This window comes from Pelophylax lessonae (genome assembly GCF_965119305.1).
Source record: "Pelophylax lessonae genome assembly, chromosome: 11".
Taxonomy (NCBI): domain Eukaryota; kingdom Metazoa; phylum Chordata; class Amphibia; order Anura; family Ranidae; genus Pelophylax; species Pelophylax lessonae.
Genome location: NC_138778.1, coordinates 189,932,372 through 189,949,519, shown reverse-complemented (window position 1 = coordinate 189,949,519; position 17,148 = coordinate 189,932,372). Strand labels below are relative to the sequence as shown.

Here is a 17,148-nt window from a genome sequence, read left to right as displayed (position 1 = left end):
TTGGATCATGTGAGCCATGAGGGTCAAAGAGAGTAAAAGAGAACAGAAATTGAAAATAATGCTCTCTCCACTTAGTTTTTAATAACAAATGCAAAATATCTCATTTATTTCTAAAGAAGTTACATTGAACTTTGAGGGTTTCTCCGTAGGAGGTTCAGTAAAATCCCAAGTCAGCAGGGAAGGGCTGTCCTGTAACTTCCTAATACGTGTGTGAGTATATAATGTTGTGGGACAGCTCAGACAACTGCTGACACTGACACATACTCTCCACAATGGCACCGCACACTCCAACTGCAATCAGGATCCTCTCCAAATGCAGGTATGTCTCTTCACATCAACTGTATACCACTTACCTCCACCCAAAAAAATCTATATTTCAGTTTTTGGTATTCATGGGTGGTCTAGATCTCTTTTATCTCCACTGGGACAGCAAGAAAGGCGTCACTTTCCCATGGCTAAATTGCCCATTTATTTACCATTTATATGTATTTTCTAATTTATCAAGGAACAGTGATGTCATCATATGACTTTGTATCCACTGGGGTGATTGGATGGAACTAGAATCTCTGGAGGTTGATAGCTTGCCTCAGGAGGGCCAGGAGATATAATGTATCTCACAAAAGTGAGTACACCCCTCACATTTTTGTAATATTTTATTATATCTTTTCATGTGACAACACTGAAGAAATTACACTTTGCTACAATGTAAAGTAGTGAGTGTACAGCTTGTATAACAGTGTAAATTTGCTGTCCCCTCAAAATAACTCAACACACAGCCATTATTGTCTAAACCACTGGCAACAAAAGTGAGTACACCCCTAAGTAATAACTTCCAAATTGGGCCCATTTAGCCATTTTCCCTCCCCGGTGTCATGTGACTTGTTAGTGTTACAAGGTCTCAGGTGAGAATGGGGAGCAGGTGTGGTATATTTGGTATTATCGCTCTCACTCTCTCATACTTATCACTGGAAGTTCAACATGGCGGGGCGCCGGACGCATGGAGTTCAATGGGGCTTTTTTTTTTCTGAATCACCTGATTAGAGCCAGAGGCTCTAATAGGCTTCAGAAAAGGGTGGACCTGGGGCGCAGAGCACTGCGCCCTGGCCCACCCATTTGTGTGACAATAGCGAATGAAAATGTGCTATTGTCACATGGATCCTCCTCCTGGCCAATCAGGAAGCAGGTCCGAGACCCGCTTCCCGATTGGCCGAAAGGTGAACCCATGCCATTGGCCAAGGAGGAGGCGGGGGGACTCGAGGAGACGCGGGGGACTGAGCAGAAGCCGCCGCTACGGGTAAGTGCACTGGTCACTCTGCATTGAAAGGGGCACACTGGTGACTCTGCATTGAAGGGGGCACAATGGCCTCTCTGTGTTGAAGGAGGCATGCTGGTCACTCTGCATTGAAAGGGGCATGCTGGTCACTCTGCATTGAAGGGGGGCACGATGATCACTCTGCATTGAAAGGGGGCACAATGATCACTCTGCATTGAAAGGGGGCACGCTAGTCTCTCTGCATTGAAGGGGGCATGCTGGTCACTCTGCATTGAAAGGGGCATGCTGGTCACTCTGCATTGAAGGGGGGCACGATGATCACTCTGCATTGAAAGGGGGCACAATGATCACTCTGCACTGAAAGGGGGCACGCTGGTCTCTCTGCATTGAAGGGGGCATGCTGGTCACTCTGCATTGAAAGGGGCATACTGGTCACTCTGCATTGAAGGGGGCACAATGGCCTCTCTGTGTTGAAGGAGGCATGCTGGTCACTCTGCATTGAAAGGGGCATGTTGGTCACTCTGCATTGAAGGGGGGCACGATGATCACTCTGCATTGAAAGGGGGCACAATGATCACTCTGCATTGAAAGGGGGCACGCTAGTCTCTCTGCATTGAAGGGGGCATGCTGGTCACTCTGCATTGAAAGGGGCATGCTGGTCACTCTGCATTGAAGGGGGGCACGATGATCACTCTGCATTGAAAGGGGGCACAATGATCACTCTGCATTGAAAGGGGGCACGCTGGTCACTCTGCATTGAAAGGGGCATGCTGGTCACTCTGCATTGAAGGGGGGCATGATGATCACTCTGCATTGAAAGGGGGCACGCTGGTCACTCTGCATTGAAAGGGGGCACAGCACGCTGGTCACTCTGCATTAAAAGGGGGCATGCTGTTCACTCTGCATTAAAAGGGGGCACGCTGGTCACTCTTCATTGAAATGGGGCACGCTGGTCACTCTGCATTGAAGGGGGCATGATGGTCTCTCTGCATTGAAGGGGGTATGCTGATCACTCTGCATTGAAGGGGCCACGATGGTCACTCTGCATTGAAGGGGGCACGCTGGTCACTCTGCATTGAAGGGGGCACGCTGGTCACTCTGTATTTAAGGGGGCACGCTGGTCACTGTTCACTCTGCATTGAAGGGGGCACACTATACATTGATTACTGAAGGCCCCTTTCACATTTTTGTGACCTCAAAGTCACGCAATTTTTTACAGCGTTTTTTGCCGCAAAGCAATGCCTATTAAATTTTTCTGTTTGCGCCCCCCCAAAACATTTGAGCACCAGCCGCCACTGCCCCAGTCTTTTTCTCTGCAGCCTTAGCTGCCCTTGATAGTGAATGTATGGGAAGTGTTCTGTGCTGAGCGGCTTCCTGCTCATTCACAAACTGAAGCATAGTTAACACAGTTTATTATGCTTTAGTTATAAATGAACACAGGAGCGACCAGTACAGATTATATATTATATAACATTGTATTCATCCATCCTGAAACATCCCTCGCAGAAGCCGGCGGGAGAGGAGGAAATCTGGCAGCACTGCAGGGGGAGACAGGGGGCGCCAGGAAGCAGGGGAAATCGCCACTGCACGGGGTGATTAGGGTGTGCCTGTGCGCAGGCCTAAAGAGGGATCCCACTATGTCCACTAGAATTTTATTATATATTATGGAAAATGTTTTAGGAGGATCTGGGACACACAGAGGTGGGCAGAGACACCCAAGACTCCCAGGTAGACAGGAGTAGAGCCAGAAATTTTGGCAGGAAGGTCTCACTGTTGGAATATTCAGGATTTATAGGAAGGGGGAGCTGACTCAGCCCAATAAGCTTCACTTATAAGTATTAGTTTGGGTGGACTAACCTTTAATAGGTCACCCAGAATGGTTATATCAGTTATAGGTGGAAACTGACAGCCTGAGACCTTCAACTGGTTTCTTATATCCCTTCAGGTGCTGAGCATCCTTAAGGCTCCATTCACGGTATCAGGACAATATCCCCCCGGACAATATCCCCCCAGACATTATCCCCCTGGCAATATCCCCCGGGACAATATCCCCCCCGGGAAACATCCCGCAGGACATAATCCCCCCGGGACAACATCCCCCCGGATAATATCCCCCCGGGACAACATCCCCCAGGCAATATCCCCCCTGGACATAGGGTTGGGGTTAGAGGGTTAGGGTTACAGGGGGGATATTGTCCAGGTAGGATATTGTCCGGGGGGATGTTGTCCAGGGGGGATATTGTCCGGGGGGATATTGTCCGGGGGGATGTTGTCCAGGGGGGATATTGTCCCGGGGGATATTGTCCGGGGGGATATTGTCCTAGAATCGTTTGATGAGTTTGGGGTGGACTGACCTCAACCCTACTGAAAACTTTTGGGATGAAGATGGTATTCCAGGTCTTCTCATCCAAAATTGATACCTGACGTTACAAATGAAGATGGTGAACAGGTCTCATCCAGCATAAGTACCTGACCTCAAAAATGGCTGCAATTTTCCAGAAACACCACTCCCAAATCTTAAGGAAAGAATTCTCTGAAGAGTGGAGGCTTTTATTAATGCAAAGGGAGAGAATAAGCCATGCTTTTGGAACAGGATGTCCAATAAGCTTGTACAAGAGTGACAGTCAGATGTGCTTTAACTTTTGGCCATATAGTGTACTGTTTTTGGTGCACTGGAAAAAAATGGCAGACTCAATTCAATGTACTGCAGCATAATAAGTCAAAACAGGCATGTGTAGGTTTGGATGGGAACAATGGGAGGAAGCAAGGAGCCGCACAACTGGGAGAAGATGTAAATTGTAAAAGTCCAAGTTTTATTGAATTCCAAAGTTAAAAACACATTCAAAGTGTGACCACAGCAGTCGGAGACATGGAAAAAAGCACGGCGGTTGACGCGTTTCACGGACTTTACCGCTTAGTCGTAACCATGCTTAAACAATACAAAACAATGCTTTAAATAGGAAAAAATCATCTCAAGTGCACCTCCCAGATCTCACTTGATTAGGCACACACAGCTGTAGATAGTAATTAGTAATCCCCAATTGAGGGCTCACAGAGCAGCAGAGATTGTTTGTATGTTTTGAACACAGAAAGAAAAGGGAAAAAGAAAAAGAAATGAAAAAAGGAAAAAGGAAAAAAAAGAAAGAGAGAAAAGAGAAAAAAGGACAAAAACTACACCGAATGTATACATAAAAAATATATAAAATATTACAATAATAACATATATATTGACTGAAATGAATATATAAAAAAGGAAAAAATATGTATACATATCTGGTGTAGGGATAAGACCCAAAACAAAAGAAATAGAGTAGACTGAAAATATGAAGATGAAATAAAGATAATAAAAGAAGCAAGCAGTGGGTGAAGCCTAAAAGAATATAATGAATTATATCCACATATATATCAAGAATATATATACATATGTATAAAAGAATATATCTATGTCGTATAGCTCCATACATTGAGAGACATGACCACAGCTGTATGTGTAGGCAAGAGTTGACCTGAGAAGAGCCCCACATATTCAGTCCGACATAAAGGAGTGTACATGTATAGAATTCTCAATAAAACAGATGCATAAATATGGAATATACTGTCCACATGTAAAAAAAAAAAAAAAAACACAATGTATTGAAAAAATAATAAAAGAAATATATTGAAAAAATAATAATAATAATGATAATGAAAAAGGGGTATTCACACAGCTGTGTAGATATATGAACAAAGACATGTATATAAATGCATATATGCGTGTATGTGCGGGACATCACTTTTAAATTTATAATGTCGCCCGATAACCATCAAACGAATGATGAATATATATATGCAGAATACTGGTACGGACCGCACACATATTCAAGCATATATGGAAAAAGAAAACAAAACAAATTATGCCTAGAACATGCCCGATGTGGGTATATATATATATCTAAACAAAGGAGACAAAGAAAAAACCTAAAAAGAAGAATAGCAAATGTAAATGGTCTTTGAGCACATAGGATTGGCCTATAATTGCAGGCTATTTATATCCTCAATTTTGACTAAAGTAAAAAACATAAAATGTATATATATACATGTGGACAAGTACATTCCTTTACAAATATCACATCACATATATATGTATTAACCCATCCGTAAAACATCTGTATATGATAAACAGAATATTCTTGATATTATAAAACATGTATATAACTATAAACAGAGACCAACTGAATGGTCCATTACACGTGTTGTCTATAAGTAAAGAATATCTTGGCTGGGCTAAATAGACTGAATCCCGAAGATTTAAAGCAAAAGGATGCGCACAAGAAAAAGGGAATAGAAAAAGGGGGAAAGGGATGAAAGTGGGGGAAGTAAAAAATAGATAGAAAGAAAATAAGCGCTAGGAAAAGTGAGAAGACACAAAATGACCGATCAATAATAAAAAAGAAAGAAAAAGAGATACATGTATGCCAAAAGATGGAATGGAATGTGTATACCGCAAAATCTAGATTATTCTTGTGTATAAAAATGTGTAACATCCCATTCAAAATTTAAGCCCCCAGGTAAGCGGGTCTGGAGTCTATGGATCCAGAAAAATTCCCCTCTTACATAGGAGGCGGAACACATCCCCCCCTCTTGTAGGGGCTGTGACACGTTCGATGATTTGTACCGATATTAAGGATAGGTCACCATTATGTTCCAAATTAAAGTGTCGAGCCACATTTGTAGATTTCTGCAGTCTGACATCACTAAGATGTTCTCTGAACCTATCTTTAAGTTTACGTGTCGTGAGACCTACATACTGGACAAGACATTCCCTACAGGTGATAAGATAGATTAAAAATGAGCTGTTACAATTGAAAAACTTATCGATTTTGTATACTCTATTTGCAATGGAGGATCTGAAAGTATCTCCACCCAAAATATGGGGGCAAGTAATGCAGTCCCTCACACCACATTTAAAGTTGCCCTTTAAATGCAACCACGTTTCAGACGTCTTTTTATTGCTGCTAGTAAAAAGACTAGGAGAAAGATAGTTACCTAGTGTTTTTGCCCTTTTAGCTACAATGTTTACTCCCCCCTCTAGAATTTTAGCACAATCCTTATCTCCATACAGGATAGGAATATGTTTGTTGATAATGTGTTTAATCCTATTAAATTCTAGACTGTATGGGATGGTAAGATTGATGGAATCACTCTTGCCATCGGTTATAAACGCTTTAGATTCTTTGAATTTTTTAGATTTTTTAAAGGATTTCTTTGGCAAAAGCAAACTTTTTCTATCTCTATTGAGGGCAATGAAATATGCCCTGTCCAGAGTCCATCTAGGGTACCCCCTAGCCAAAAAACGTTTGTATAATTGTACCGACTCTTTATTAAAGACAGCCAAATCACTGCATATCCTCCTAATACGGAGGAATTGGCCTACTGGAATACCTTTACGGGTATGGAAAGGGTGGCTGGAGTCAGCATGTAACAGGCTGTTGCCCGCTGTGGGCTTCCTATAGAGGCTGGTAACTATTTGACCCTGTCGATGTTCCAAGGTGACATCCAGAAAGTCAATTCTATCGGCACTGAATTGACCCGTGAATGTCAAATTGTATTCATTGTTGTTGAGATAGTTCAAAAATAAATCAAACGGGAGACCTTGTCTGCAGATGAAAATCAGGTCATCTATATACCGAAAAAACATAATGATATGGTTCCTATAGGGGTTTCCATCTCCAAAGATGTGGGTCCTCTCCCACCAACCCATATACAGGTTGGCTAGGGAGGGTGAAAAAATAGCCCCCATGGCTGCCCCACACCTCTGGAGATAGAAAACCCCATCGAACATGAAATAATTGTGTTTTAGAAGATATTCCAAAACCTCCAAGATGTACAATTTAATCGTTCCAGTTAGATTGGTATATTGGGTTAATGAAAAATGAACCGCTATTAGGGCCAAATTATGAGGGATTGAGGAGTAAAGACTCGCCACATCACACGTTAACCACTGATAGTCTGACTCCCAATGAATCTCATCTGTAACACGTAATAAATGCATAGTGTCTTTGAGATAGCTGGGCAGATTTTGTACAATGGGTTGAAGTTGGCCGTCCAACCATTCACCCATACGTTCATTGAGAGACCCAATGCCAGAGACAATGGGTCTCCCCTGAACTGGGTGAACCCCCTTGTGCACCTTGGGAAGGTGGTGGAAAATCGGGGTAATGGGAAATTCCGGCATGAGTTTGCCCGATTCACTGGGAGTCAGAATGCCCAAAGAGGCTCCCTTATCAACAAGTGTCTGGAGAGTATATTTGAATTTTTTCAAAGGATCACAGCTTAATCTTGTATATGTACGTGTATCCGATAACTGTCTAAGTGCCTCCACTTTATAATCATTTTTATCCAATATCACCACTGCTCCTCCCTTATCTGCATTTTTAATTACAATGGAATCATCCTCCATAAGGGAAGCCAAAGCCTTTCTTTCTTGAACACTTAACTTATCATTTTTCACCTGTACCTTATTGGGAATATTTCGTTTGAGCTCAAAAATGTCCTCTTCAATCTGTTTCTGGAAGGTGTCCATCTGTGGGACTCGTGAGTGCACAGGATAAAAATAGGAGGGTACCTTGAAAGAGACTTTATTAACACTATCTTCTCCTTCATGTGCACGATCCTCACTTTCTTCCATTAAATCCTCCAAGGCGATGACAGCACAATGTTCTCTAAAGGATCTGGGAGACTCTGGTGCGGTGTCTCTAAGTTCATGCATGAATTGATCCGATCCTGCATCCGTCTCCTGCGGTGTATGTGCGATCGTGTCATCACCCAGAAAGTGTTTCCGTAGTGTAAAATTACGAATAAATTTATTGATATCCAAAACCATAGAAAAAGGATCGAAGTGCATATGGGGGCAGAAGTTTAAGCCTTTCGATAGAAGGCTCAATTCTCCTACAGAGAAGATTCTCTGTGACAGGTTGATAACATTGTCAATTTTGTGATCTTCATGTTTTAATTCCTCTGAGCACGTAGAGAATAATGGTGATCTCGGGGGCCCCCGATGCTTTTTTCCTCCCCTCCTTGTTTTCTTTGTGGTTTTGATTTTTTCTTGGCTTTTTTCTCCTTTCTTTGACCGTTTTTTGAAAACGGGGTGCTATAGGACGCACCTCCCGGTCTGGAAGATTGAGAAAGGTCTAGTGAACTTTCTGAGCCTAAGGTTCCATTGGAGCTCTCCATAACACTGGTCTCCGGATCAGAAAAGCTCACCCTTTTTTTTATAATGGTGACGATTCCATCGCTGCGATTTCTTCCATGTATAGACGTTGTCCATTTCATAGTCGATTTTGTCGCGTTGGAGCTTTTCTTTTTTGCCATTTATAACTTCTTTCTCTAATTTGTCGGTTCTAATACTCAAATTTCGATCAAACTCTGAGAAAGAAGGCAGGTCTTTGAAGGTGGATAATTCTTGTTGTAACATAGTAATATCTTCTTGTAACTTTTTGAGTTCCAGTGTTCTAGATGTGATAATGATTTTCATAAGCTCGGTGGAACAAATGGAGAGGGTATCTGTCCATAATTTCTTAAGATCCTGGTTGAATAGGTCAAATGTGGGGAATTTTTTAATTCTTAAACCGCGGGGAATGCGTTGAACCTCCACATACTCCATAAGTGTAACCTTTTCCCAATAAGCTTTAATTTCTTTAGTCATTAATTTTTCAAGTTTCCTGAAAGAAGCATCCATGGGGGCAGGGGGATTTTCCACATCTTGTCTCAGAAGAGCTTGCGCTTCTGTCCTGAGGGGGTTGGCGTCATGTTTCCTTAATGATCGGCCATTCATAGTCTCATTCATGTCTCCGGCTGCGTGGTATGGTGAAATAAGGTATAAAGTCTAATGCAACATATAGGTAAAGCAGGACTCACCGAGCAGGTATCCAAAAACGGAGACAACAGCAAACGTGTAGGGAGAGAGCGAACCGCTCAGGTGAGGGGATGATCCAAAGCACATCCAGCACAGGTGCAGGCAAGGATCCGCAATCCAGAACAGCAACAATGGGAGGAAGCAAGGAGCCGCACAACTGGGAGAAGATGTAAATTGTAAAAGTCCAAGTTTTATTGAATTCCAAAGTTAAAAACACATTCAAAGTGTGACCACAGCAGTCGGAGACATGGAAAAAAGCACGGCGGTTGACGCGTTTCACGGACTTTACCGCTTAGTCGTAACCATGCTTAAACAATACAAAACAATGCTTTAAATAGGAAAAAATCATCTCAAGTGCACCTCCCAGATCTCACTTGATTAGGCACACACAGCTGTAGATAGTAATTAGTAATCCCCAATTGAGGGCTCACAGAGCAGCAGAGATTGTTTGTATGTTTTGAACACAGAAAGAAAAGGGAAAAAGAAAAAGAAATGAAAAAAGGAAAAAGGAAAAAAAAGAAAGAGAGAAAAGAGAAAAAAGGACAAAAACTACACCGAATGTATACATAAAAAATATATAAAATATTACAATAATAACATGTAGGTTTGGATGGGCCCTTAAAACACATTTACTGCTTAAGCGATGTATCCCATTCTGAGCCAATGCATACATGAAATGAACAGAGAGAATTTGATAGTGCCATATAATCACCTTTTAATGACCCGTTTTTTTTTTTTTTTGAGTCATTATAAGTCACCTTCCTGAAGCCCTCAAGCTATAGAAAAAAATCCTCCCTAATGCTGAATACCCTACTTACCATGCTACAGTACAAAACACAGACTGATAAAACCTCTACCTGGAGCATGTTCAAAACACTAATGCATTTCCGGCCAGCTCTTCGCCCATACACAAACAGACAAAGAATGCACAAACACATTAAGCTATTAGCGAAAAGAAGGCTGCTCTTAACTCATCAAAGCTTAATAGTACAAAAAATGTATAAATATATATACATATATATATATATATATATATATATATATATATATATATATGTCCCCAAGAAAGTAGGTGGAAGGAGACTTAAACTACAGGTTAAAAACTTCTATCAAAAAAATGAGGGGGGTGCCCACTTTTTTGTATTTAAATTGTTGGACACTGGTGAGCAGGGCCAGGACAAGGGGTGGGCAGGAGGGACAGCTGCCCTGGGCACTGTGGTATCAGGTGAGACATTGGGGGGGAAGGGGATTTGTGTTGGGAGGGGGAATTTGGGGAGTGGCAGGAGGTAGGAATTGTTCTAGGAGGGGAAATTTGGGAAGGTGTGCTAGGAGTGGTGATTTGGGGGAATTTCTATTGAGAGGAGGGCAAGGGAAAGAATATTTGTGCTAGGAGGGGGAATTTGTGCTAGAAAAGGTAATATGGTGTGTGTGTGTGTGGGGGGGGGGGGGGTATTCGTGCTAGGAGGGGAACTTTTGCTTGGGAGGGGGATTTGTGTTAGTAAGGATGTTTGGGGGCATTTATGGTAGAAGGGGGAATTTGGGGTGGGGGGATAAGCATGCAGATTAGTACTCAATTTTTTTTGGGGGGGGGGGATTTTTCTGACTTATAGTGCTCATACATCTTGGGGGGGGGGGGGGCAATTTGGCATGTTTGCCCTGGGCTCTAGATTACCTTGTCCCTGCACTGCTGGTGAGATGAACCATACCTCACTATGGCACTTGTCCTGCTTCATTTTCAATAATATAAAAGATACAAATATAATATTTAGAGTTGGACTTTCATACAATAGTTGCAGCAAACGGATTGAGCTGGAGACTCAAGTAAAAATGTTGCTACTGAATTCTCTGAAATAAGAAGATATGTCATTCAGGCTAGGTCTTACTTCATCAATACAGGTTCCTACATCAGACCCCAAAATATTTGGTGCCACATCCCCAATCAATTATATTATTAAAGGAAACCGGGATGAAACCGACTTTTAGGGCACCCAAAGTATTAAAAAATGTGGGTGCCCTAAAAGTCGGTTTCGTCACGACTTTTAACAAAGCCTTTATTAACCTCATAAGATTAAAAAGTCACCCTAAAGGTCTACTTAAACACAATAAAAAAGTACATATATAAAGATAAAATTACGTAAAATGGTAGTGAACCCTCACTTAAACCATATCCAATAGAGCCAAAGGTAAGAGACAAACCAGTCGCAACTTCTATCCCCAAGAGTGGAGGAGGTAGTGGGGTCTTTTACCTTTGGCTTTCTAGGATTCCCTTCCATCCTGATGATTCCCATTTGTTAACCTTTCTTACGATATTTATAATCCATCTTTTGCTGTGGGAGCCCAAACATTGGAGCGAATGTCATTGCGCAGCCTTTTGTTATCCCTTGTGTAGTCCCTTGTGCCCCCCTCCTGAGGAAGACATGCTATTGAAAAGTTAAAATGTGTCAGACTATTATGTAAATCTGGCACTCCCTTTGGAGTATCATAGATATGGTTTTAAGTGATGGTTCACTACCATTTTTTTGTGATCTTTTCTTTGTATATCTACTTTTTACCTGTGTTTATGTAGCCCTTTGGGGTGACTTTTTAACCACTTAAGCCCCAGAAGATTTTACCCCCTTCCTGACCAGGGCCTACTTTGCGATTCGGCACTGCGTGACTTTAACGGACAATTGCGCGCTCGTGCGACGCTGTACCTAAACAAATTTGGCGTCCTTTTTTTCCCACAAACAGAGCTTTCTTTTGGTGTTATTTGATCACCTGTGCGATTTTTTGATCATGCGCTATAAACAAAAAAAGAGCGTCAATTTTGCAAAAATAACAATATTTTTCACATTTTTTTATATGAAATTCCCCCCCAAAAAAATTTAAAAATCAAAATTTTTTAACATTTTAGGCCAATTTTTTTTTTACCATATGTTTGGTAAAAAAAAAATCGCAAAAAGCTTATTTTGATTGGTTTGCGCAAAAGTTATTGCGTTTACTAACAAAGGGAAAGATTTTTGTCATTTTTTTTTTTTTTAACGTGTAATGGCGGCGATCTGCGATTTTTTTTTGCAGGACTGCGACATTGGGGCGGACAGATTGGACCCTTGACTGACATTTTTGACACTTTTAGGGTTACCAGTGACATTAGTACAGTAATCAGTGCTATACATATGCACTGTTACTGTAAAAATGACACTGGCAGTGAAGGAGTTAACTGTATTGGAGAGGGAGGGGTTAAGTGTGTCCTAGGGGCGTGATTCTAACTGTGATTGGCTGTGGCTTGATGTGTAAGAACAATGATCAACGGTCCTACATAGTAGAACTGTTTGATCACCGTTCTTACACAGGGAGAACTGACAGGCGGCTTTGTTTACACTAGCCGCCTGCCTTTCTCCCGTTGTCACGGACGATCGCGAGTGCCCGGCGACGTCGGGTCCGCCGGGCACACGCGCGGGGGGGGGGTCCGTGACCGAGCGGGAGCGTGAGCGCGCATCCGGCGGCACACGCTCGCTCCCAAAACCCTTACAGGCTAGCGACGTAGCCCTACGTCGCTCTGCCTGTGAGGGGCTGACTGCCAACGTAAATAGTCGTGCGGCAGTTGGCAAGTGGTTAATCTTATTAGGTTAATAAAGGCTTTGTAACTTTTTAATATAATATTTGGTACTTACTTTGGGTGCCTAAAAGTCCCGGTATCTTCCCCATTTCCTTTAATGTTATCTAGGTCTTACTTCCTTAAATGGAGTTATCAGTTTAAGGTAGACTAATGCTTTAAAAAGTCTATTTACTACAATGATTGGAAAGATTTTGCTACATTTTTGGATATGTTTAAATTACTATTGAATAAGATTATAAAAATGAACTCCAGGCAAGCAGCTGAATCCTTATTAGAAATACACATACTGTATAGCAGTGGTCCTCAACCCTGGCCTACAGGGCCCACTAACAGGCCAGATTTTCAAGATAACTGAAATACATCCCAGGTGATATCATTTGCTGCTCAGTGATTGCAGTATTCTAGTCTGCATCTCCCCAAGGTAATACCTAAAATCTGGCCTGTTAGTGGGCCCTATAGGCCAGGGTTGAGGACCACTGCTGTATAGGAACTCATTTTAACTTGCCATTGCCTTGTAATATGTGTTTCTTTATACCTTACAGATCAGGCTGGGCATATTTACAGACTGCCATCTATCCAAGAGTCCACACCATTGCATTAGAAGTTTCTGAGGCATATTCCATCCCCGTGCCAAGAGACTGGAGGCAAACCTTACTGCTGGTCCTAACATGTTTCATTATGTCATCTTTATCTGGAACTTTGCTCTTCGCCTGGCTGTTTCATTCCCTACTCTATGATCATTTTCCTGCCTTTGTGTTGTCCACCACCTTAGCCCTTCTTCTCTGGGGAATCCTCGTCCTTGTTCACCCCATTCGTTGTGTATTGACCATCATGATCCCGACTCTCGGCACCAAACAAGGCTCTCGATTATTACTGTCGACCTGTTTCATGGTCATAGCTCTCAACATCATTCCTAATATTTTGCAAAACCTCAAAACCATCTTTCAGATATTCCGTTGCATTTCTCAGCACTCTACGGAGCAAATATTAAACTCCACTAAAAGCTTCACAGATCTTGCTCATGATGTGAACAACCTGGTGACGAACACCATCTGCGCCATGGCGAAACTGAGTGGGACGTTTGCTCCAGAGGTCAACATTGTAGCCCAAGTCAATGCCTCTGCGGTATCTAATGTGATAGCTCAGGCAGGGAACAGGCTGAAGGTCAACTTTGAAACTGTAGAATCACTTTTCAAGGATGTCATGCTCACAGCCAATAGAATTATGGCTGGGCTTTTCATTGTCTACACATTGGTTGGTGCAACTTGGTATTTAAAGAGCTACTTAACCAACATCAGGTTTGACAACAAGTACATTACAAGTCAGTTGGAGCAGCTGGCCAAGAAGAACAAAGTATCAAATCTTGCCAATGTCTCCTCGATCAAACTGATAAAATCAACAGGTTTCAAGATGTCCAGGAAAGAGCTTGGGGTCAGCCTGTTTCGCTGTCTGGTAATTTTGCTGTTTGCCCTACTGACGGTGCTGATCATAATCGCGGACCACATAGTTTTCCAGTTTACTGTAGCTGTGAGCCAATGGGTGGATAGTCTACCGTCTCTACAAGTGACATTTGATTTGAAATATCAAGCAGATGTAAGTATCATTAAAATAATCCCATTGTGACAGAAATATCAAATAAAAATATCTACGCATTGGGCCCTGTAGTCTCTATTGAAGAGGAGCATTCATGTTCAGAATGGCTTAGGCTAGCCCTAGGCTAAGATCATGTGACCAAAGCCCTAGGCTAAGACCATGTGACCAAAGCCCTAGACATGTAATCATGTGATCAGCACTGGAGAAGGTTATTTATTCCTGCCAACAAGATTGTGAACAAAGCTTTAATTATTTAATAATTAGTACAGGTCATCATAAGAGAAACTGTTTATAGAGGGGATAGGGACAATGGACTTTATTGGCACTGACAACCAGACAGTTACGTCGTAAAAATAAAGATATTTTATTGAAAAATCATTAAAAGACATATATACGTATGTGTACCACCACAGGTGCAAAACAAGAAAAATAAATCAAAAGACATTCACATCCAATTCAAAGAACACACATTAAAAGGCATATATAACCTCAATAGCCATAGCCTCTAAAACCCTCTACATAGACCAAGTATACCATGATGGAGCTATACAAACTGGAAGCTGTGGAAAAGCCCTAGGGCTATTTCTGGTATGGTAGTATGAAGCTTGTAGGCAGATTCATCGACAGTAGAGGTAGAGAGGCTTGGTATTTGGGTATTGAATTCGGTCAGAAACAAACTCTACATGTTTCGCGCGTTTAGCGCTTCTTCAGGAGTTTAAGTATTAGCTGAACAATTCTACAGAAGTATAAAAAGGAACAAATTTAGAATTATATACATATGCCATTAAACCAAATATGCACATACATATCTATGTTTTGTCACCTTCCAAGGAGAAGGGAAAGGAAAAAGAAAGGGGGAAAAAGGGAAAAGGGAAAGAAGGGGGGGAGGGGGGAAAAAGAAGGGAGGGGGAGGGGAGGGGAGAAAGAAAAAGGGGGGGGGAAGAGAAGGAGGGGAAAAAATGGGGAATAAGGAGTGGAAAGAGGGACAGGGGATGGGAGAAGACAAGACATATAATGTGATAATATCCATAATTGCAAAAACCTGACTGGGTGAATTGGTTGTATTTTTAACTTACCAATATAACAATGTTGGTAACATAGTGCACAGAGGGCACTATTTTCAATTAAAAAGGTTCAAATGCCTGTGCCTGCAGAGCAGACAGAGAGGAGCAGCCGTCCCCACCTCCTTCATACATACCCCTCTCCGTTGTGTTTGGGGCGTGGCTTGAGGCAATTTTTTGGACGGCTGCTCCTCTCTGTCTGCTCTGCCAAGAAAAATTTTATAGCATGCACACCAGATTTTGTTCGACCGAAAAGTCGCAGTCGGTTGTCGTAAGCATCATACTAACAAGCCGACAATCGGCCGATCGGACGTTGGCCGAAAATTCACGGCCAACAATCGTTGCGTGTGTACGAGGCATTCGTTTATTTTGTGATAGGTCTGTCTCCATTAAAAGAAGAACATTGTGGATCAGGGGGAAGGGTTATAATTTCTGCTTGGTTTTCTTCACTTCCTGTGTGGTCACTAGGACAGGAACCAGGCAGAATCTCTCCAATGGGGGCACAGAAATCAACATAACCTGTGTCTTTGTGTAAAGTTCCCCTCACTTCCTGCCCAGTGACTACACAAAAAGGAAAAAGAGGAAATCTCCTCAACTGAGACACAGAAAAAAAATCATGACACAGGGTCTAACCCTTCAATATGCAATACAAAACTAAAATCAAACTTGCTTTCTCCAAGAGTATGTGTGTTTGCTAAAAATGGTAATTGTTACCTTTTGTGTTTATAGGTGACTGTTCTGCGAGTAGTCACAATAAATCATGTTACTTATTCCCGAGTACATGAGTTGGATGTGGCGTTTTTTTCCCCACACTGTAACCGCCTGGCAAGCCCACCAGAGAGCTCCACCATGGCAGCAATTTGCCTCATCTACTGCGTTTTATTTGCTATGGTCTTTTTGGAAGCCTATGCCCAACGCTTGTGCCGAAAAATTTCAGCCACGTTTTACAGAAGGAGGGAGGAAGAAAGAGTTCTATATTTGTTTGGTCAGATCCAAAAAAATCTCCAAGATGGTCCACAGAATCCAGAGGGTCAGCTCTCTAATGAGGCCAGTGCAGACTTCAAGAATGTAGAATCACCGGTCTCGTTTATAAGACTTCCTTAAGAGGACACTACAGACTTTTATGCCATATTTATTTGATCTGAATAATGTAAATAATTGTATCAGTGAATGTTAATTTATGTTTCTTTGTATAGTTTGTAGCTATAAATTTATACATAAATTAAACCATTACATAGGCAGGCTCTGCTTCCTCCTTAGCAGTGCTGCACAGGGACTGTACTTCACTGCTTTTCTCTCACAGTCTATCAGTTAGGTCTGACTTGACTAAAACAAACAGACTCTCCAACCCTCCAAAAAGGTGGCTATTTTAGCAGTCGTTAATATGGGGTGCCAATCAAATTATGGAGTACAAAGTAAGTAGGAAAGGAAAGGTCACAGACCACATAGAGCAAGGCAACAGGTTCACTAATGGTGGCCCCACCAGCTGCCTAGTGAAGAGAGAAATTCCGGTGCAGGTTCAAGTCATGCCGCAGTGATGTCCAAACGATGGCCCTCCAGCTGTTCAGGAACTACAATTCCCATGAGGCAATGTCAATTTTTGACATTCACAGACAAAACTAGGCATGATGGGAATTGTAGTTCCTGAACAGCTGGAGGGCCATCGTTTGGACACCGCTGGCTTAGAGCTTATACAGAGCTGGGTACTTTCCACACATCCCTACATGGC

General features: G+C 42.1%; 1 protein-coding gene across 1 annotated transcript; it reads left to right on the top strand.

The window, feature by feature from the left end:
* The first annotated feature begins 263 nt into the window (after nt 1–263).
* OCSTAMP (osteoclast stimulatory transmembrane protein) lies at nt 264–16,660 on the top strand. The gene is made up of 3 exons (XM_082271998.1): nt 264–319; nt 13,308–14,358; nt 16,149–16,660. The coding sequence occupies exons 1-3, from the start codon at nt 273–275 to the stop codon at nt 16,521–16,523; spliced, it is 1,473 nt and encodes a 490-aa protein (XP_082128124.1). The 5' UTR covers nt 264–272; the 3' UTR covers nt 16,524–16,660.
* The last annotated feature ends 488 nt before the right edge of the window (nt 16,661–17,148 follow it).

Coding starts and splice junctions, on each gene's coding strand:
- OCSTAMP (XM_082271998.1), top strand. CDS start 273: ATGGCACCGCACACTCCAACTGCAATCAGGATCCTCTCCAAATGCAG. Junction 320..13,307: donor AGGATCCTCTCCAAATGCAG/GTATGTCTCTTC, acceptor TATACCTTACAG/ATCAGGCTGGGCATATTTAC. Junction 14,359..16,148: donor ATTTGAAATATCAAGCAGAT/GTAAGTATCATT, acceptor TTGTGTTTATAG/GTGACTGTTCTGCGAGTAGT.